The sequence below is a fragment of a genome, unplaced genomic scaffold (assembly GCF_019419815.1).
Source record: "Pyrus x bretschneideri cultivar Hongxiangsu unplaced genomic scaffold, Pyrus_bretschneideri_v1 Contig33, whole genome shotgun sequence".
Taxonomy (NCBI): Eukaryota; Viridiplantae; Streptophyta; class Magnoliopsida; order Rosales; family Rosaceae; genus Pyrus; species Pyrus x bretschneideri.
This window is the reverse complement of record NW_025999646.1, coordinates 4,602,750-4,623,776: the sequence shown is the minus strand read 5'-3', so window position 1 is coordinate 4,623,776 and position 21,027 is coordinate 4,602,750. Positions and strand designations below refer to the sequence as shown.

The 21,027-nt window shown below is 35.9% G+C and overlaps 4 protein-coding genes across 4 annotated transcripts; 1 reads left to right on the top strand and 3 right to left on the bottom strand.

Annotated features, from left to right (window-relative positions):
• Positions 1–4,420: 4,420 nt before the first annotated feature.
• LOC103948241 (uncharacterized membrane protein At1g16860-like) lies at positions 4,421–9,060 on the top strand. Its single transcript, XM_009359250.3, has 4 exons — positions 4,421–5,167; positions 7,659–7,796; positions 8,084–8,295; positions 8,404–9,060. Exons 1-4 carry the CDS (start codon positions 4,421–4,423, stop codon positions 8,594–8,596), a joined length of 1,290 nt encoding a protein of 429 aa, XP_009357525.1. The 3' UTR covers positions 8,597–9,060.
• A 403-nt stretch (positions 9,061–9,463) lies between these two features.
• Positions 9,464–11,591, bottom strand: LOC103948232 (tropinone reductase-like 3). Its single transcript, XM_009359233.3, has 6 exons — positions 11,430–11,591; positions 10,741–10,857; positions 10,347–10,481; positions 10,032–10,160; positions 9,837–9,938; positions 9,464–9,735 (listed from the first exon to the last, which is right to left on the bottom strand). Exons 1-6 carry the CDS (start codon positions 11,565–11,567, stop codon positions 9,586–9,588), a joined length of 771 nt encoding a protein of 256 aa, XP_009357508.2. The 5' UTR covers positions 11,568–11,591; the 3' UTR covers positions 9,464–9,585.
• A 720-nt stretch (positions 11,592–12,311) lies between these two features.
• Positions 12,312–16,172, bottom strand: LOC103948233 (EH domain-containing protein 2). The gene is made up of 16 exons (XM_009359234.3): positions 16,009–16,172; positions 15,827–15,906; positions 15,368–15,436; positions 15,210–15,264; positions 15,036–15,091; positions 14,910–14,949; positions 14,775–14,830; positions 14,407–14,520; positions 14,152–14,254; positions 14,015–14,064; positions 13,749–13,877; positions 13,387–13,638; positions 13,218–13,297; positions 12,994–13,120; positions 12,721–12,864; positions 12,312–12,627 (listed from the first exon to the last, which is right to left on the bottom strand). Exons 1-16 carry the CDS (start codon positions 16,091–16,093, stop codon positions 12,442–12,444), a joined length of 1,626 nt encoding a protein of 541 aa, XP_009357509.1. The 5' UTR covers positions 16,094–16,172; the 3' UTR covers positions 12,312–12,441.
• Positions 16,173–17,047: 875 nt separating this feature from the next.
• LOC103948315 (RPM1-interacting protein 4-like) lies at positions 17,048–19,765 on the bottom strand. Its single transcript, XM_048591359.1, has 4 exons — positions 19,718–19,765; positions 17,614–18,132; positions 17,182–17,379; positions 17,048–17,077 (listed from the first exon to the last, which is right to left on the bottom strand). Exons 1-4 carry the CDS (start codon positions 19,763–19,765, stop codon positions 17,048–17,050), a joined length of 795 nt encoding a protein of 264 aa, XP_048447316.1.
• Positions 19,766–21,027: the final 1,262 nt, after the last annotated feature.

Genomic DNA, 21,027 nt, shown 5'->3' with positions numbered 1-21,027 from the left:
TCGGCCCAAAAACATTATATATTATCTTAATAAATCTAAAAAGACTTATGTGTTAATCATTTTCACTAAATAAAAATTTTGTCATGTACCAACAAGAAAATTACCAAATAAGGGGAAGTAAGATTCTCTCATTTCTTATTACCACCCCCTCCTCTTAGGGTTGAAAAAAATTTCCGAAAATCCCAAACCAAATCGAAAAAATCCCACACCCAAACCAAAATTATCCCGTACCGAAAAATACTGAAATATTAAGTATGGGATTGGTTTCCAGATTTTATTTATTTGGTATCTCGAAATCCCGAAATCCTCTCTTCCTTTGATGTATGTTCCTACTTTCCAGCGCTACCAAAAAAAAAAAAAGATTGGCATACAAATAAAACCAATGCCAGAACCGTAAAAAGAAAAGTTCTCTCCTCTGTGAGAGCTTTCTCTCCGCCGTGAGAGCCCTCCTCTGTGAGCGTATTTCTCTTCTTGGTGAGAGTCTGATCGAGAAACCTTGAACACATTTCAGTTCCTGTCTTTAATTCATTGACCAACCTTCTGACGCCTTCAACTCCCTCAACAACCCCACCTAAATCCCCACCTTAACAAATCCACCTACATCCCGCACTAAAACCTTGTCTGCATGCACCCAACCCCTTATACTCTTAAATTCCCAAATCTTTGAATCCAGATTTGCCCTGGTGGGTCAGGTTTGGAGAGTTGTGGGGATGGGACAGCTAATCCCTCCTCTATCCGCAGAAGGATTCAGGAATGAAGCAGCCCTAGCTAATTACAGATCTGACGACTATGGCAATCAGACTCGAAGTAATTACCCCCACCTCTCCGGATAAGTAATTACCCCCAACTACCCAAGGCTATCAAGGCAGAGACAGATATTCATACCACCAACGGATCTAGCGGTTTGAATTAGGGATTTACGATTTTGGGCTTCTGATTATTTCTGGATTTGGATTTCTAGATTAATTTTCTCTGGATTTTTTGATTAATATTATGTGGATTTGGTTGATTGGATTTCCGGATTTGCATGGTCAATTTCTCCTATTTGATTTCTGGATTTGTATGTTCGAATTCTGCAGGTCTTAAGGCAATTTACGCATTGGTCACTATTTCGGGAATTCCAATTTGTCTCGAAATCCTAAAATTATTTCGGATTTTCAAAAATTTGGTTTAGGATCGATCTTGAAATTAGGATTCTTGAAAACTTCGGTTTGGAAATCAGGACGTGATTTTCGATTCGATATCCCATACCGAACCAACTGTACCTTCTCTCACATTTTTTTTTTTTTTATTGTCTATGTGAGAAATTTTTTTTTTTTTGTTTTTGAAATAGAAGGAGAAAGGAAGAAGGGATAGAGAATGTGAGGTGGGAATTTTTTTATTTAATTAGAGATATGTTAGAATTACATGTAGATGAATTTTTGAAAAAAATAGTAAAATTTAATTGTGTGAAATTATATTTCTGTCTCGTATTTCTTATTCATGTTCTGTTTTAATCATAGGTTAAATCTGGTAATTTTATAGAATTTTAATTAATAAAGAATGTTTTATTAATTAGTATAATCATTTAAATAAGATATGATAGAACGAAAGAAAGAGCAGGAAGGAAAAGAAACCTCTTGTAAAAGAGTACGATTACTCACAACGAACCCCTAAAATATACCATCATCGTATCTGAGTGAAATTTTTCTAATTGGTCAAATCAATCAAATGATCATCTGATTGATGACAGCATATTTAATGTCTATGTGCATTATGGTCATGAGGCCATCAGTCATGTCATATGCATTGTTATTGCATGAAACATGCATGAGCTCCAAATTACCAAACTCTCCTTCTCTGTCGCACCCATTATTTTCCCTCCACCGACAACTTTCTTAATTAATGCTTTTATAATTAAGGAAAACAAATGAAAATGATTTAAAAATTTTGAATTTTGATAAAATAAAGAATAAAGTAAATAGTACCATTATTATTTTATAGTGTAAAAATATGATTTATCGTTAAAATGAGCAATACTGAAAGTTTTTTTGTTAAAATTCCCTTATAATTATAGGTGCTTTCCTTAATAGGACACTAATCGGCTTCCCTCTATGTCATTATTGTACTTCAGATAGCAGTAATAGCTTAATTACAAAGTGCCTATTTAAATATAAAATGATCCCGTCAAAGAAAATATGTGTATATATATGGGTTAGATTCGTGATACCAATTCTTTTACACAAATTTTGACACAAATTTTTGTGAGGCTCACTTTATAATGTATTTCAATGATTTGAAGTATCTATCTTTTAAGTCTTCCATAAAAAATCATGTTCATTAAAAATCATCAAAATCTGAAAACCATATTACTATTGGATTAAAAGTTTAGGATTTCTTTGCATGACCGTATTCGTCCATTTTGTTCACCATAAATGAATGTCTTAATGATTTGGGATTTATCTAATTTTTTGTAAGGATGATCTATGAATAATGTTATAAAAGATAGATTGTTCAGATCATTAAAATACCTTACGAAATGAGTCCACAAAAATCAATATAAAGAATTGTGTAAAAAAGGTATCGTCACGGATCTATTTGCATATATATATAATTGTTCAATCAAAATATATTGCTACTAAAAGCAACTCATCGTCTAACTATAGTTAATATACATTTGCATTTAATTTATTTAATAATTCACTAATGCTATAATTATGTTAAACCTAATCATCATTCTTTCGTTTTGATGTACGATGATTGCTGTTGTTTGTTCCAATGAGTAGATTGAAGAGACGCTCAAGTTTCTCCTTTTATCATGATTTTTTTCTTTCTCCATAATTTTTTCAAACAACAAATGTTTGAATTAAAATTGCGTATTTATTCATAGTTTTTACGAACAAGTTGTGGAATGACATTCTGGCTATCCGTTATACATTTTAAGTTACTTTTGGTCAAGCTCTCAATTGGGCCGATTCCATTACGTTATAGGCTTAATTAAAATTAGAAAACCTTAAGTAGTAAAAAAGAAAATTAATGAAAATGGCTTGCAAACTTTGAGTTTTAACAATAAAGATAAAATAAAGGTAAAATGAATGGTACCATGATTGAATTTTTAGTGTAAAAATATAATTTTTTATTAAAATAAACAGTACCAAGAGTTTTTCGTTAAAATTATTTAAATAAAAATGTAGTTCAGTATCAATGTGGTCTAGCAGTCCATAATCCAACATTATCATATTAAACCGGCCCAAACATTTGGAGCTCAGACCAATTTTACCGTCCTAAAAGCAAACTTTAATCTTGAAGAAGACTAAAGAATAAAGGACGGAAAGATGCAAAGCTACTACAAAGTACTAAGCTACAGGTAGCGTAATTAGAAAAAGATACAGCAAACAAACCTACTTTCCAAATAAGGACGCAATTGCAAGCATAGAGGAAGAGAATCCCTTGCAAAAGAAAAAGGGGAGCAGCTTTACGGCCATGACAAACTATCGATTCCAATTCCTATGTCTGGTTTTGGCCCACCGTAACATAAAATTACCAAATTACCCTTTTCAAAAATTAAGGTTGGTAATGACTTGTTATTCTTTGATCTCAAAAAATAAATAAATAAATTTGTTATTCTTGGTGGAAACTTGACCAAGAAGTATGGTTGTGAGAGATCAATATCATGTAGACTATTTGATGTAGAACAATGTTGTAGTGAATCGCTTATTACGTGTGAGTTGATTATGACCGTTTATATATTGTGATAATGTTGTTAGGATGACTACTCATGCGAGTGTGAGATGGTTCTGACTTTTAATGCAATGTAAGAAGACTAGCACAACGACTACCAATGCATTGCTCATGCATCAAGCATTAGTTGAATTCACGAACTAATATATTACAAGATGAATTATCCGATGCTATTCTTATGCGCATGAGTTGATCATAACTGTTAATGCATTGCAAGAAAAAACTGCCACTACGACTACTAATGTGCGTTTGGCCTGGTAAGATTGCCCTAGGAACTAACTCTGTACCTATAAATTTATATATAAATGACTGTCGCTAATATTAACTTAGACTTTACCACCTGTGGTATAATATAGTATCGAGTGGAGTCGGTGAGCTAGGCAACAAAGATTGAGGGGGTAAAAGGGTAAAATCAAAGGCTACTTGGTGAGTGAGTGTGTGAGGTGGGCGCATAACAAGAGCCATCATCAAAATAGGGAAAAACCCAATCGAGTAACATCGCTGTATCGACATCTGAAGACAGCGGACACACACATCGTTATCACAAAACCTCAGACCCATTTCAGTCATTTGCGTCACCTCCTCCCTCGAACTCCCACCATCACCATTCACACCCACACGCCACTCTCTCTCTCTCCTCACTTGCAACTCTAACGTCTGCAGCTGCTGCTGCTACTTCCTCTCTGTAAAAACCCCAAAAATGAGCAGTCGAATCCCATCTCACCAGCTCAGCAGCGGGCTGGTGGTGTCGGGCCGGCCCGAGCAGCAGCTAAAAGAGCGCCAACCGACAATGGCGTCGCGCGCCGTCCCATACACTGGCGGTGATGTGAAGAAATCTGGAGAGCTAGGCAAAATGTTCGACATCCAAATTGCCGATCATCCTCTTTCTGCCCCATCCAGCGGACCTCCTCCTCTTTCCAAGCTCTCAGGCTCACGCCCGTCTTCCTCCTCCCAACACAACAGCGGATCCGTTCGATCGGGACCCAACTCCGGTCAGATTTCTAAGAAATCCTCAGGCCCCTTGACTCCACAGCTCCAGGTAACTGGCCTTATCACCTCCGGGCCGTTGGGCTCGGGCCCACTAAGTTCCGGGGCCAGAAGGTCGTCTGGTCAGCTGGAACACACTGGCTCGATGAGCAAAGTGCTGTATGGTTCGTCGGTGACCACTTTAAGCGAGGAGGTGAAAGTGGAGTTTCGGGTGTCGAAAGTGGCGGTTTGGGTGTTCATGGTGGTGGCGGCAATGGGGTTGCTGGTGGGTGGGTTTCTGATGGTGGCCGTCAAGAAATGGGTGATGTTGGTGGCGGAGGCGCTCTTTCTGGTGCCGGTGCTGGTGGTTGTTGTCTGGAATTGTGTTTGGGGAAGAAAAGGGCTGCTAGGGTTTGTGAGGAGGTACCCAGATGCTGAGCTCAGAGGTGCCATTGACGGACAGTACGTCAAGGTTACTGGGGTAATCACTTTCCCCATCTCTCTCAGATTTTCCTTTCCTTTTTCATATTTATTTATTTAGTTGCTTGCCCGCTCTTAAAATAATTGGGTTCTCTTGCTATTCAAATTAGATACTTTCCCAGTTTATTATTGATAGGATTTTTCCCACTCCATAAATGCGGTTAAATTACATAAAGATATTCAGGATAGGCCAAGGCAAAACCAGGGTTAAATCACGTAGAAATATTTTTAAGAGAACAATGTTACTGTAATATAAACGGCTCAACTAAAGTCGATCCCCACAGAGGCTAATATAAAGAACTTTCGTTAGGGAGAAAATCAATGTGAGAAGCACTAGGGTAGCCGTCACCATTAACACTCTTATATAGTCATACCAGCTTATGAGTTAACACATGCAAATTTGCAAAAATATAGAAGACACCCTTGTAGTATAAAGAACAAATTGTCAAAAGCTCCTCGTCCGAGTTCTCCAAGAAAAGAAACAAAACGTATTGAACCCTAAGGCAAGACTTGCTATATATAAAGAAAACTAGAAAATCATAATCCTACCAAAAATAGGTCTTCTAATAAATCTGGAAAACCAAATAAAATAATATAACCAGAATATACATTCATATTCTACTTTGGTAAACTGGGTAGCCAGAAAGTCACACGTTTTCAAACCAAATATGCATAAAATCAAGCATGCAAGTTGGCGTTGGAAAGCTTAAGATGCCCCCTTCAACTTTGAAGAAGGAATTTTTCTAAAATATGTCATCTTGAATAACTTAGCGTCCAAACAATTCAAAAGCGTCAATCTGCCAGCACTTCGTATTTGCCTCCATTTAATTGTCACGATCAAGGTTAAGAATTAATGACTGAAAATTTGACATAATCAACTTCACTTCTTAAGGAATCGGCTTCAATTGGAATCACTCCAAAATCCCATCATTTTCTGTAATTCTTAGCCGTTGGATCGTGACAATTAAATGAAGGCAGATGCCCAGTGCTGATGGATTGACGTTTTAAGACTGGACGTAAGTCTGTCAAGATTACTTTTTTGGAGGAAATTTCCTTCTATAAAGTTGGAAATGACTTCTCAAGCTTTCAATTGATATCTCTTGGGACTGAACTCAAACTACTTTGGTCGGTCAAAAGGTTGAATTTCTGTGCAGTCCAAATACCCGTTAAATGAGGAATGTATTTTTCAATTTTATTATTTTATTTAGTTCTCCAGATTTGTTGGGTGACCTGTTATAGGTAGGATTTGTATTGATTTGGTATTTATAGCCGAGTCTTAGCCTTATGGTTTCTCATGCACGACTTTGCTTTGAGAACTCGGTTTAGAGAGCTTGACGATTTGTACTTCATTATACAAGGGTGTTTTTCCTGTATTTTCATTTTAATAATTTTTTATATTTAATTATGACTATGAGTTACCAATTATCTAGCTTAGCATGAATATATAGTTTCTTTTCAATTTACATATGATGTTATGCATGCTTGCTTTGAAGTGTCAATAACTGATTTTAAACTATGTATATGTTTTAATGCTTAGCTACCATTAAGATGTTTAGGCAAGTAATTGGATGCAATTTTTGTTGAAATATCACCCTAAATTTGGTTAATGCTTTCTTGTGATTGATAATTGTAAGTTCACTTAAGGTGAATGTCACGCTTTTAAGGGTTGCATGGTTTTTCAAACGTTTTTCACAAAACTTAATGAGTCTTGCATGTTTATTTTTATCTGAAAGCCATAGATGGATTGCATGTTAGATATACATTATAGTTTGAATGCCACAACTATAATGCATTAGGAAAACCTAACCTTCAAAGTTAGCGTTTTTAGTTTTTAATGTTTTACTTATTTTCATTTGTTCTTTTAATTCACTCTTCCAACTTTCTAAATTTTGTATTAAATAGGTAATTAAGAATTGTGTTTTGAGTACAAGTTATTTATGCCAGAGAATGACCTTGCTTGAGCCGTTTGCAGTACAATTACCTTTTATCTTGCAAGTATTTTTATGTGATTTAACCCCATTTATGCAGGTAGCTACTATATTTAAACCTTTTGTTTAATGCAACATTTATAGTTTTGCATTGAAGACATTCTGGGTCAATTGTTTGATTTTGACAAAGACTAATGTAAGGAGGTTGGATTATCACAGTCAATTGAAATGTTTCCAGTTGTGTATTGTAGACATACGGGCATTTGGTACCACCTAGGAATTACATTTATCACTAGCAGAGAAGTTAAAAGTAAAACAATATTGCAGAAGCGGATTAGGTCAGTTGGCAGTGACAGTGTGTCTGCCCCTTTGCACTCATCACTCGAGTTTAATCTCCCTCCATGTAGATTAGGGTTGATTAAAATGTTGCCATGTAAAAAATGTGAAACAATCTTGGATGTCACCATAGTAGTAGCTCTTTTATTCTAGTATGATGGTTTGGTTTTATTCTTCTATGCTGGTGTTTCATATCGTGGTAATATATGTGGATATTTCTGCATGTAGGTTGTTACCTGTGGCAGTATTCCGTTGGAATCGTCCTACCAAAGAGTACCTAGGTGTGTATATGTTTCCACAGAGTTGTGTGAATCTAAGGGATGCTGTGTGCACAAGTCAGAGAATAAAAAATCTAGACATTCAGAGGTTAGTTGTCGGAATATTTGTGCTTATGTGCCCTTAGTTGCGTTCAGTGTCAAAGTTTGGCCGACAATGATTTGTGATAAAGATTTGTAACTAATGCACTCACCGATCTGACAGGCCTCTGAGAAGTGAAATCTAGTAGTTACATACATGTATATAGATATGAACACCATTGCTTTGTCTTTTGTAAATGTTTTACACCACAAAAAAGAATGCATATGCAATTCTTTGTGCAAAGATTTCGATCAGGCTGGAATTTTAAAAACTAATTTTATGTTTCTTTTGAACAGAAATATGTGTCTGACTTCTACTTATCAGACTTCCAATCGGGTTTAAGAGCATTAGTGAAAGCTGGCTATGGAGCCAAGGTTGCCCCATTTGTAAAACCAGTGACTGTGGTGGATGTGACAAAGGAAAACAGAGAGCTGTCTCCAAGTTTTTTGCGCTGGCTTGGTGAGCGCAACCTCTCTGCTGATGACCGTGTAATGCGCCTCAAAGAAGGGTATGCTGCTTTTTTTGTGTCTAGTCATACTTTGTGCATGATCATACAAATTTTGAGGTTCTGGCGTTTACAATTTATAGGATTTTAAGAGTGTTTCTTTTTCGTCAGGTATATTAAAGAGGGCAGCACTGTAAGTGTGATGGGGGTTGTCAGACGCCACGATAATGTGGTCATGATTGTCCCTCCAACAGAGCCTGTCTCAACAGGCTTTCAATGGTTTCGCTGCCTTCTCCCAACCTATGTTGACGGTCTCATTCTGACATGCGATGATAATCAGAATGCTGATGTGGTTCCTGTGTAGATATATTCAGTTCCGTGATAGTTTTGTTTAGAAATGGGTTTGGCATGTGAAAATATGAAGGCTGAAACCGAAGGAAAAAACACACGACAACCGGCTCTGTTCTTTCCTTTCGCGGTTAAGTGTATGTAAGCCTAAAGATGCAGTTCAGAAAGACTGAAGATACTGTGAAGGTGGTAATGTAATAGGGCAACAAGGCTCTACTACTACCCTTTTGAAGAAGTTTGTAGATGATGTAACGTCGGAAATCTGGATGCTCTGATTTCATGTACATATGTCATAGCTTCATAGTGTGCCCAAAGGGGTTCCGGCTGCCTTTCGTGACTTTCATCTGATGCTCCATTTTAGTACAAAAAGTAGTTCCTAGGGTTCCTGTGGTTTCCTTTTTTGTTCTCGTGTATTTGTATTTCATCCTGCAATATGTATTTTTTGTGACAAGAAGAGTAATGTTGATATTCTTTTAAGCATGGGATTGTGTAGTGTTAATGTTTCGTGCCAGAGGACTTTAGTGCAAAAACAAGCACAGTGGCCTTCTAAGATTCATACAGCCGACCTCAATGGGATGACGTTTTGTTATTGTTGTTATAATGTTTCGTATCAAAGATTGTAAATGCAAAAATTACGCTCCGTTGTGAGATTTATATGTATTATTATATTTTGGAAATTTTAGCGAAAAGCTCCCGATATTATTTATTTTAACGAAAAACTACATTTTTACATTAAAAAGTCAATCATGATACTATTCATTTTACCCTTTATTTTGTCCTTATCATTAAAACTCAAAGTTTTCAAACTCTTTTCATTAGTTTTCTTTCATATTTTTTGGTATCAGATTGGAAAGAATGACCGTACATTATGAGATAGCGAAAATTAAAGTCGAAAATCAATAGCAGTGAATCTTATTGATATTTACTTCAAGGTCTAATGCCAATTATGAAAAACATTTGTTCTTGTAGTGATTAGAGCAAAGAACATGTCGATAAAGAAGGGAATTAGAGTCGAGAGGGCATCCCTCCTGCCACCACTATAGTTTCTCCTGTTATGTAAGAAGCATCATCAGATGCCAAAAAGGCAGCGGCAGCAGCCATGTCTGCAGTGGTGCCGAGCCTCTTGAGCAACGTGTTCTCCTCGAGGGACTTCCTCTGCAACAAAATACCATTCGAGTTCAGTCAACCATGAAGGTGAAAGCCCTTTACCCAAGATCCGTTGTAAAGGAACTGTATATATGCATGTATATACTTACCACAGCATCATTTTCTGTAATGTATGAAGCAAAGTTTGTAGGAACAAAACCCGGAGCAACACAATTTACGCGTGTATCTGGCGCCATATCACCAGCAAGGGCCTAAAACAAGACCAGCAAAGAATGAGAAGAAGAAAATGTGTGGCTTCTGGAGTAGAAGAAACAAACGGCATAAGACATGAACCACCTACATACCTTGGTTAGCCCAAGAAGGGCTGTTTTAGTGACCCCATACATAGCCATGGCAGCTCCTGGTGGATTGTAGCCAGCAATTGAGGAAATAATAACAACAGAAGAACCCTTTGTCAAGTGCGGCGACGCATCCTGCAAAAATAATCTAATACTATAACCTAGCATACTACACCAGACATTTATGCACATCGAAAATGTGAGGAGAGGACAAAATAAGTCATATAAAAGTTTATCTCGGCAACTGTTTAAGGATCAAGCAGAAAATTTCCATCGGAAAAGAGCTCGACTGCTCAATCATGTCTTCCTATGACATTTTACCTTGAGAAGAAGTATAGTAGCTTTGACGTTGATTTCCCATAGCTTGTCAAGCACAGATTCTTGGGTTTGCAATATGGGGTCAACTGATGGATTGGCAGCTGCATTTGATACTACCACATCTATTTTTCCATATTTCTGCAAACAAACCAGTAAAATTCATCGTTTAGTAAAATGGCATTGAAGAATCATTGAGACGGAGAAAGTGATTGTTTATAAGGAACAGAGATCATCTCCTTTCGAAGGTGAGTTAGATCAAAGGTTGTAATCAAGTATAATTCATTATGACACCGTAGCAGTCTACTATATCTACCAGCTTTTGGATGTGTATTTCCCGTCTTGCTTCGATAGTAGACACAAAAAATCATGGATTCAATCATTCAACAAATGTTCTTACCTGCACAGTCTTGTTGATGAAATTCTTCCTTTGTTGCTCATTTGAAACGTGGCATACGACTCCCAACGCTTCAATTCCTTGAGCTTTAAGTTTCTCAACTGCTTCATCAACGTTTTTCTGGAACAATTTGATCAATCACGAAAGAATATTTGCCCCATCACAACCATTAAAAAACAGCATAAAACTCAATTACCACTTGCTGCTTATGGAAGATAGCAAAAGAAGCAAAATTTGTGATTCAAACATGTACGATTTAGATTGATTTAAGTTCATGGTATGCAATATTTCACTAATTCTTCCTCTCTTCATTTCCCCGGAAATGGGTGGGAAAAAACATCTAAAACTTCTCCATTTTAAGAAGCTAAATGTTCGTTTCGGACTGCTTCTGTAGAAAGCACTTACGACATAGAATGCTTTTATTAAAAACATATAGAAATTTTCTTAAACGCGCTTGGTGCAATACTTCTCGCAAACGTAGTCAGAAGTGCTTTCGGCGGTGAGAAAGCACTTTTATCCAGAAGCCGTCCGAAACATTTAATTTCATTTTCAGCAACAAGACATAACGAAATTCAGGGGTTCATTTTTCGATCCCAATTTCCACAGAAACCCGAAAGAAATCAAATTTAACTAAAATTGAAGAACAAAGTCTAAGATTCTTTCAGAAGAATTGATGAGTGTCGGAGACTGACCTGCTTGCGGGATGAGATGACGACGGAGGCGCCTTCCAAACCGAGGCGCTCGGCGATGCCGAACCCGATGCCCTGAGTGGATGCCGTCACAATCGCTACTTTGCCTTCGAACCTCCTCCCAATCTTCGATTTCTCCATTTTTCTTGGGTTTCTCCGTAACCAGACGGACTTGTTTATTTAGCTGAGCAAAGCCCGGGCAGAGACAAGATTTCTTCTCCCCTTTTTTGTATTTACTGACAATTACGAGTGCGAATCTCGCCGAATCTTCTTTCTGACTCAAATCATATCTGTTTATTGTATATTGTACAATAAAAAATTATTATAAATTTTTTTATTTAAAATTTACTATAAACAATACTGACAAAAACTGATCGCACAATATACAATAAACGAATGTGATTGAAAGATTTCCAAAATCCTCTTGACAATTATTGCCGCTGAGCGATTAAGAAACTAATTACATATGGACTTGTTCACAATTGTATTTTAAAATAATAAGGGAAAATTTGAAATAGGTCCAATTTTATAGACTACCTTTTGAAATAGGTCTAATTTTTAGTGACTTTTGACTTTTGAAATAAATCTAATTTTTAGTTACTTTGGATCCATTTCAAAAAACCCCTTTAAATAACTACTAAAAGTATTTTTGATAAAAATATTTTTAAAATCAATTTTCGATAAAAATTTCAATTGAATCTCAAAAAACACTAAAATGCTTCTTGCAAAAAGTACATATGTTTCTTCCTCAAAATCAATTTCACTGAACATTTTCAAACAAGCCTATAGTAATTATTTAATTTACTACAACAAAACGTTATTAGTCACATTGGTTATATCGTCCAAGTTTAAATTCTCCTTTCTAACAATATTTGAAGCTAATGATTATTTAGCTTAAGAAAGGTTAAAACTTTGATTATTAACCTCAAACCATCTCTTACATGCCCATGAAGAATGCAATCTCTCAAAAGTACTCAACTAAAAATAAACTGCAACAATCAAATATTAATCTCTATCAATTGTAGGGATTTCTGAATTTCTTCAAGAGCTCAGGTATGTCATAGCCAAGCATGTCATCCACAGCTTGAATCATTTTCGGCTTCAACTTGTCGAATTTATCGATGCTGTAGCCGCCCAACACCTCCCGAAAGTGCTCCACGTCTGGAAAGTCGCCAGCCGGTAAATGGAAGTCCCTCTGAACCTGTTTTTTTTTTTGGAAAAATTAACCAGAGTAAGCATGCCTCCAAAGATACAGATTTAAAGATCGAAGAGTGTTGTTTAAGAATCGATATACCTTTGCAAATTCTTCTTCGAGGTTATCGATGAGTTTTCGCTGAGCCTTAGATTTTCCCATCACAGCAGGCATCTCCTTCTTCAGATGACTCATTATGTAGGCATGAATTTTAGCAGCTCTAGCACGTTTTACAAATTCATTGATCTGCAATATACGAAGTAATAGATTTTGGGATTCAAACGCAATGTGCGCAAGAAGAGCAACCAAGCCTTCTTTCGTATATCAACCAAAACAAAATCAAGAAAGATCGAAGTGAGAAGCATATAATCTTACCCGGCGATCACATGCTTTCTTCGGTATATCAACCAGATCCGATAGGAGGTCATCTTGTTCTTTTTCAAACAGTTCTTTACCGATAGGGCCAACGACTCCTTCATTGACAGGCTTATCATTGAATGAGCTGCAAAGCCATGAAGAAATACCAATATTCGATCAAGATCAATTACACATCGAAAACAATCCCAAAGAATTAACAAATCCGAAAAAAGAAAGCCTACCCGATATAAACACGCACAACCTCCGGAGTATTCAAAACTTTTCCAAGCGACCACATCAATGCCCCATAAACTCTCATCAGCTTCAGTGTGTAAACGAAAAGTTAATAACTTGAAATTTGCTTTCAACAAAAGTATAATGAATGCAATATAAAATAGAGGTGCATCTCACTTGTTGAGTATCAACTTGATCAGCTTTATTCAAGACCACTCGAATCTTGTCATCATGACCACGTAGAGATGAAATAACACGTTTAAACTCGTCGCTGATGTCGAGCTTATGAGGATCAAACAGAAGAAGAATGACATCACATTTTGCTGCAAACCATGATATAGCACCAGTGAAATCGTAGCTCCTTTGTGTTCGTTGCTTTTCTCCAGATAGAACTCCAGGGGTGTCCACAAATGTAATTTCATCTAGCAACTATAACAAAAAAAAAAAGAAAGGTTAAAACACTCCAAGAGGAAGACTATGGTGACATAATCAACGGAAATGCTATACAAATAGAGGATTATAAAAATTTCAAAACTCACTGGATGTGGCATTTGTGAACACTCAAATTTTGACAAAAATGCACCTCCGAAAGTTGTTAGACCACTGAAAGGCATGTCTGCATGAACAGCTATAGTATTTCCAGGAATACTCCTCTCATCAGGTCCAGACTGAGAATCGAATTGTGATCAACAATTAGAAATTAGCAAAAAAATTTTAACATACAATATAAAATTCAGGGTGTACAAAGAAATAATGATAAACTTGATAGACTTTTAGAAGGAAACCAGGTGGTTAGCAATTATACCATCACTACAACGAATCTATCTGTAGTAGGTTCTGGTCCAATGTGAGCTCCTGTTCCAACAAGCGAATGTTAAGCCCTTCAACGCTAAGGTTGCCAATTATTCATTTCAAAAATAAAATAGAGATAACTTAACCAACCTGGATAGTCGCATCGTAACAAATGTTTAATAAATGTTGTTTTCCCTGTTGAATACTGACCCAAAAGCATGACCATGGGTTTAGCATCAAAATCACTATTAATCTGCAAAGAAATAAATCAGCCATATGTTTAGCAAATGTACTATCTAAACGAAACAGTGCAAAGAAGAGCAAAAGGATATTTGATTCCCCAACACACTATGAAGAATAAAGAGGTGAACTATACATCCAAAAACATATAGAAAATCCACTCACCAACGATGGAGAGGCAAAATCGTTGAAACGATATGCAAGTTCCAAAGGCTTTAGTTTCTCATTGTACAATCTCTTCAAGCCATCAACGATAGAAGTCACAGCATTGGGAGGGAGCTGAAGAAAAATGTTAAAATAGTCAGGCAATAAGGAGAAGATATCCCTCCATAAATATGTAAAAACAGGTTGATCTATAGATGACAAAAAAGATAATATGTAATATTCGATGAATTAGAATACAGAAGAAACTAACTCCTTTCAATCAAACAAGTAAAGAAACTCGTTAAGGAGATTGTTTAATTCATGAAAAAACATACGACGAGTATAGAAATACAGCAGTAATCAATTGCACAATGGACATCTGGTCTTACTTTCTTTGCTGATTTTGAACCAAACCGCTGAACTGATGGTTGAAATTGAGCAGTTCCTATATCATTGCCAAGGAAGACATTCAGTACAAGATTATAACAAGTACATTCCCAAAAAAGTTGGATCGATTTTCTAACCATTTACTTCAACTCCATATGTTGTTAAACTCTTGGTTTTCTGTCAGTACAGAATCGAGAAAATAGTAAGTGAAAGTCACAATGTATGATATAAAGTAAAAAGGGAGGTAAAAGGAAGACACTCACAGCTATCAAATCATCCAAACCTTCTATAACTGGAGGTTTAATGTTTTCCCAGTCAACTGCAATTGAACATGAATAACTTGAGGCACAAAATGAATGAGACCTAGATAAAATGTATATGTTGGTTCTTCCATAGTTACGAAAACAGAAAATACGATATTAAATGGAGATTCTTGCCTGCGGTTTTGAGGACGTCTGGGCTTAGTTCATGTTCTTGTGCCAAGGAAATCATCTACCAAATTCAACCACACATGAGGGTAAGATTCTATTACAATTCTCAATAGCTAATAAAGCATAAACTAATCAAGAAATATATCCCAAAAATCATGCACAACCTGCATTGCAGTAATGAACTCTGAAAACCCCAAAAATCCCTGTCGTTTCATGTCAGCAATCGCCCAAACCTTGAATGATAAATGAGAAAACAAAAGGTGAGTTCCAAACAATCATACCTAATCCCAAACACAATCAAATTAAATTCCAATACATATCGATCTGAGGGCAAAACCATACAATCATACTTTCCTAGTCGAACATAATAGTTTTGGTACTACTTACGGAAGAGAGAAAAGAATTTTCATTTCTCACAACCAAAACCACTTTTGACTGTGATTGACACAATATATAGAAGTGCTTCTGAGCACCTGTAATGTGCTTTCAAATAAGTATTTAGACTTTTATAAAAATTTCAAAGTGTTTTTACCAAAAGCACTTATGAGCAATAGTGACTTCTACATAAGCAATCCCTATAAATAAAGAAAACTACGAGCCTGCTATCGCAAAAGAATGAAAACCTGCTTGAGTTCTTCTCGAGAAAGCTTCGACATGGCGAAGAACTTGGTGGCTTCGTTTCCAGTAATACGGCCATCGCCATCTAACAACCAGAGCAATACGATTAACAGACAATCGATCAGAAGTTCAAAACCCAACTTTTAATCAAAAATTTGCGAAAGAAAAAGAGGATAACATATTTCACCGGAATCAACCAAGTTGAACCACTCCTGGTAAATCTTCTGATGCTCTTTCGGGCACACACCGGTCCGACCCGATCCATTCTCCATTCGGACGAAAACAGGAGGAACTTCACTCAGAAATTTGAAAACCAGAGAGAGAGAGAGGGAGGGAGAGAGAGTGAGAATTTTCTCTGTTTGCGTAACAGCATTTGGCACTTGGGTTTTTATTTCCAATGCAATGGCAAACGGCGTCGCATTGGGGTCGTGTGGGGCCAGGGTCGCTGTGGAGCGACACGCATGATTTTGATTGACTTTTAACGATTGGGCGATGTGATAATCCTGGTGATGGAGGTGGATGTTGAAAGTGGGCCCCATCGGGGCTCGACAGGATGTAATCGGGCCGTTGGCGTAATACAGCACAGCATAAGATGATGGGGCCTTTTGTAGGGCATTCTGACCTACCATAATATTTGAATTTGGGTAACGATGAACAATAACCTAATTTGAAGTTTTGAATTTTAATTTCGAGCGCCATTTAATTTCGATTACTTTTTATTTTAATTTGTTGGATAATTATTTCCCACAACAACATCAATAAAAGTTTATCTCATTAAACAAGGTCAACTGTATAATTCTTAAAACGTTACTGTAGCGTCAAATATTTCGTTATCTCAAAATACTTCATATTTAAAAAAAAAAAAAACATTTGAATAGCAACTCCACTGTAAACAAACTCAATTCAAATATACTTTCATTAATTATTCCAACAGAAAAAAAAAATACTTACATTAACAAAATAGAATGCAAGAAATTATTTATCAACATAAATATTAGACACATGAAATAATAACATAACGAAAGAAAATTAGACACATAACAATCAGGAATAATTGTTGGATAAAAAATGAACAATTACTAATTACTTAGTAGCGACAACGAAATTTTCATTAAAAAAAAGAAAAAAATAATAAACTGTCCAGTCTCAGAGAAACTAGAGAATAATTTGAGTTTCTTTGTCTTGCAATAAAAGGACCAAAGCATGATCATCTCCATGTCATTGCCCTATTTACTTGAAAATATGCAGCACCAACTCTGCACAAGAGCATAAGAATTTATGTATTAACAGTAATTCGTCGATGAAATTTTAAACTGTCGAGAATATGTAATTACGATACTTTGTTTGGCCGCAAAATTACCTTTGATTTGGAAGGCGATTTTCCACTTTTATTTGCGCTGTTGAGATTGTTGCGTGCTTGCTGAGGCACATTTGGGAACTTTGATGCAGTTTTCTTTTCTTCCTTCACTCGTTCAAATATGTAAGTAAAACCTTCACCAGATTGGGGATCTTCTTCATCCCAATCCCCAAATTTGGGTATTGAAGCTACTCTAGTATGCTGTCACATTACGAATCTTGCATACTTTAGCAATGAATTCTATGTAAGCGGGACGATTACAATTTACGAGCTATAATATGACAGTTGACGATAAGTACTATGTTACATAAAAATAAGGCATAACATTAGTAAATTGATATGTGTTTTATGACTTTAACGGATTGATAACACCATTTGACGGTGACAAGGTTTTATCAATCCGTTACTGTAGAGAGAAAAATGAAGAGAACTTACAGTATCGTGTTGAATATGATTACTGGACTGATGAGTGCTACTGCCAGTACTATTAGGCTTGCTCTGGGAATTGGAAGCGCTATGACTACGATCACTTCCTGATGAAGCCAAGCTACTTTTTCTATCAGATCTCTCACGGTGGTGTCTCGGTTGTTGCTGCAAGAGCGAATAATCAGAGTTGCTCCTTTCGCTGCCAGACTCCGATGTGTAACTCTTGCGGCTCCCTCCAGAAACCCTATGCTCATGCGCAATGCCATGTCGCTGATGCGCACGGTGGCTATTGTCTCCTTCAGTTTGGCGTACTTTTTCGCTTGAGGTTCGTGGTTTGCTGCTCGAACTCGTGGACATGTAAGCAGGTTGTGCGGCGGAGGACTTGAGCATGCTCTTGAAGGCCTCTGGGTTGTCTTCGGGATCATTTGGATTTCCCTTCACTCCATTTTTACGAGCACTTTCAAAACATGCAGTGTATGATATGTTGTCACTGTCCCAGTCCCCAAACTTTGGGACATGGGGTTTTTTCTGCAACAAATTAATCTTTTTAATATTGTTTCTTACAACAACAAAAATCTTCCACGAGGACTTCCATGAATCGAGATGACATTGTTATTATATTCTGGACAATTCGCCCAACGTTATATAAGAAGTTAAAACACATGATAGTGTGTGATTTGCATCGTCAACAGCGATGGCGTTGTAAATAAGTTTTCAAATTATACTCATATAAAGAATCAAGGAAACTTGACTAAAATGATAAAACTTTATATCACAATTGTTGAACTACTAGTCAAAAAATTAAAGATCCAACGACATAAAAATCAAGGGATCTTGACTAAAATGATAAAACATTATATCACAATTGTTGAACTACTAGTCAAAATTAAAGATCAAACGACACAAAAACCAAATATCAACAAATTAATAATCAATGACTGACCAAATATAGCAATCAAATATTGACAAGACACTGAAACTGATCACTTTACAATTGAGATTTGAAAATTGATCATTTTAGACAATTTCCTAAAAATAAAATTCAATATGAATTTAGTCAAACATTGGATAGTATCAAAGATTTTCTAATTAGGATCAATCAACAAAGATTGTCAGCATTTATCAATTCAAATACCGCCTTTACGGTATGAATTAATCTAATATACGGCCCTAAAATCATAATATATATATATATATACACACACACACAAATCATGATCAATTTCTTCAAAAATGAAAAAATACAGTTAGTAGCTATAAGGCAAATTGTAATACTGAATAAAGTATAATATACAGTAAGAATTTCAATACTAAAAACAGAAAATAACTTACGGCCATAATATCAGGTGAATAAATTGTGCAGAAATAAGTCCTTAAGAAGAAGAGGAACAACAAGTGGAGGGGAAGACGAAAACTATAGAAGAAGGGCGATTGATCCGATTACTTGTTGTTTTCAGAGAATATATCCCGTACGCGTTTCGAGCACCAAGAAAATTGGGGGACATGGACGTGCCTTAGAAAATTGCCGATCCGATGGTTACAAAGTTTGCTAAGCGTGTAAACCTTTTCAAAGCCTCGACAAACAGTGTATTTGTTTGCTAGCTTATACTATAAGTTCAATTTATTCATAAAAAAAAAGCTCCTATAGGCGATTTTTATTTTTTATTTTTAACAAAAAACAACAAAACAAACAAGAACAAGAAAACAAGCATATGTATGCCATGGTTGCCATGAAAGTGGAGGTTCTTCGTCCTCTTTCGCATGTTCTCTTCAATTCCGAATTTTCACACAAAATTGTATAAATTCTAGAACGTCATTATGCTCGATTTGCACAAGTACTCCTCTGTTTTGGTTTTGGAATTTCCACACAAGTTAAACATTATTCCAAAGTTGTTTTTCATTTCACTATATATATATATATATATATTTGTGTAAAATTCCCATGAACAGACTTTTTATGGGGAAATTACACAAATATAATACATTACGAACATGAATATTATATAGTAAAGAAGAACAAAATAAGCAAAATTATTTGGCTTAATTAAAAGGACTCCTAAAGCAAGATATCAAATAATCAGGATTTAAAAATACAGAAGACAAAACCAAAAACCTGCTTAATGTCGACAGAAGAATTGCAGTTTGTTTGTGGATCATCCATTCTAATCCAACACAAAAAATAAGAAAAACGTTTCCTTCTAATTAATTAATTGAAGGGATAAAAAATGGTAAAATGCAACTGATCATCATCAAAGGATCATAAAGAGAGAGCAGTAAATGAGAGCATACCTATAGGGACATGTGTTTTTTTCTTATTTATTACTCTTCTAAGCGAGCTCATAAACAAGTCGAAAAACCTAGAGTGTGTGCGGGAAAAAAATGGGAACATATGGAGACTAGGCGATGCAGAAATTATTGCATGTTTATATGATTGCTTGTTCATATGTACGATGTTGGATATAATTAATACAGAAATAATACACAGATGCATGATTCCTTTTATATAATATTAGATACGGCACATTATTAACATTACCTTAATTACTAGGTGACACCCCTACAAGGAAACATGCATTAACCTTGGAACCCAATATATTTCAGTTGTTCATGAATTAGAGATTGATGATCATCTTTGTGGTATCTCAGATTAAACTCTCTAAATGCTTCGTATAGAGGAAGACACGAACCCAGGATTTTGTTTAATTTGGTTTGTCTTCCTCGTTAGCTGGAAAATCAACTCCTAAACAATTTGTTTGCTGACTTAAAAATTCAAGTACGAATAGATAGGATCGATGGTGATTAAATAGTAGACAATCGAATTCCCAATAGCCAGTAGAAGGTCGCCTTTGAGCACACAGTTTTTATAATGCACTGGTTCCAACTTCCAAACACGTTCTTACGCAAACATACAGAAGAAATATATTCACGCGGTCCATTCAACAGTAGAAGATAGAGCTGCGTTATAATCCTGAACCCCTTACTTTCAGGCCTGTTTAGTTTTGGATTTTAATGGAAAAGAACCATGCTTCCAGCGCAGGTCTGGTTTGTTTATTTCCAGCCATTAGAAAGCGTTTTAACAGCAAAGAAAACGTTTCTTCTCAGATAGGGTAAAAGCTAGCTAAACATATAAAGCCTTTTAACTGGAAATTAGCTGGTTGTTGTTTTGTATAATTATATGCATAATTTGTCGAAAATGGCCAAAGAATAATATTTTGAACCCAAAATTTTTTTATTTATTTAAATAAACGATATTATCTACACTAAAATAGAGAATGTGGGTTTAGCCTCACGAGCTAGCAATAGTGTGGTTCAAATTCGCCTTTGGTGAAAATCGAATCTAAAACCTCTCATTTACAAGTATTAAGTGAAACCATAATTGAACCTAATACCTCTTACTTACATAGTTTACAAAATATAATTTAA

Coding starts and splice junctions, on each gene's coding strand:
- LOC103948241 (XM_009359250.3), top strand. CDS start 4,421: ATGAGCAGTCGAATCCCATCTCACCAGCTCAGCAGCGGGCTGGTGGTG. Junction 5,168..7,658: donor AGTACGTCAAGGTTACTGGG/GTAATCACTTTC, acceptor TTCTGCATGTAG/GTTGTTACCTGTGGCAGTAT. Junction 7,797..8,083: donor AAAAATCTAGACATTCAGAG/GTTAGTTGTCGG, acceptor TCTTTTGAACAG/AAATATGTGTCTGACTTCTA.
- LOC103948233 (XM_009359234.3), bottom strand. CDS start 16,093: ATGGAGAATGGATCGGGTCGGACCGGTGTGTGCCCGAAAGAGCATCAG. Junction 14,521..14,774: donor GTTCAAAATCAGCAAAGAAA/GTAAGACCAGAT, acceptor ATTTTTCTTCAG/CTCCCTCCCAATGCTGTGAC. Junction 14,255..14,406: donor ATTTTGCCTCTCCATCGTTG/GTGAGTGGATTT, acceptor ATTTCTTTGCAG/ATTAATAGTGATTTTGATGC.
- LOC103948315 (XM_048591359.1), bottom strand. CDS start 19,765: ATGGATGATCCACAAACAAACTGCAATTCTTCTGTCGACATTAAGCAG. Junction 18,133..19,717: donor CTTCTGTCGACATTAAGCAG/GTTTTTGGTTTT, acceptor AATTTGTTGCAG/AAAAAACCCCATGTCCCAAA. Junction 17,380..17,613: donor ATCATATTCAACACGATACT/GTAAGTTCTCTT, acceptor GTAATGTGACAG/CATACTAGAGTAGCTTCAAT.
- LOC103948232 (XM_009359233.3), bottom strand. CDS start 11,567: ATGGAGAAATCGAAGATTGGGAGGAGGTTCGAAGGCAAAGTAGCGATT. Junction 10,482..10,740: donor TCATCAACAAGACTGTGCAG/GTAAGAACATTT, acceptor GTTTGTTTGCAG/AAATATGGAAAAATAGATGT. Junction 9,939..10,031: donor CCCTTCTTGGGCTAACCAAG/GTATGTAGGTGG, acceptor GTCTTGTTTTAG/GCCCTTGCTGGTGATATGGC.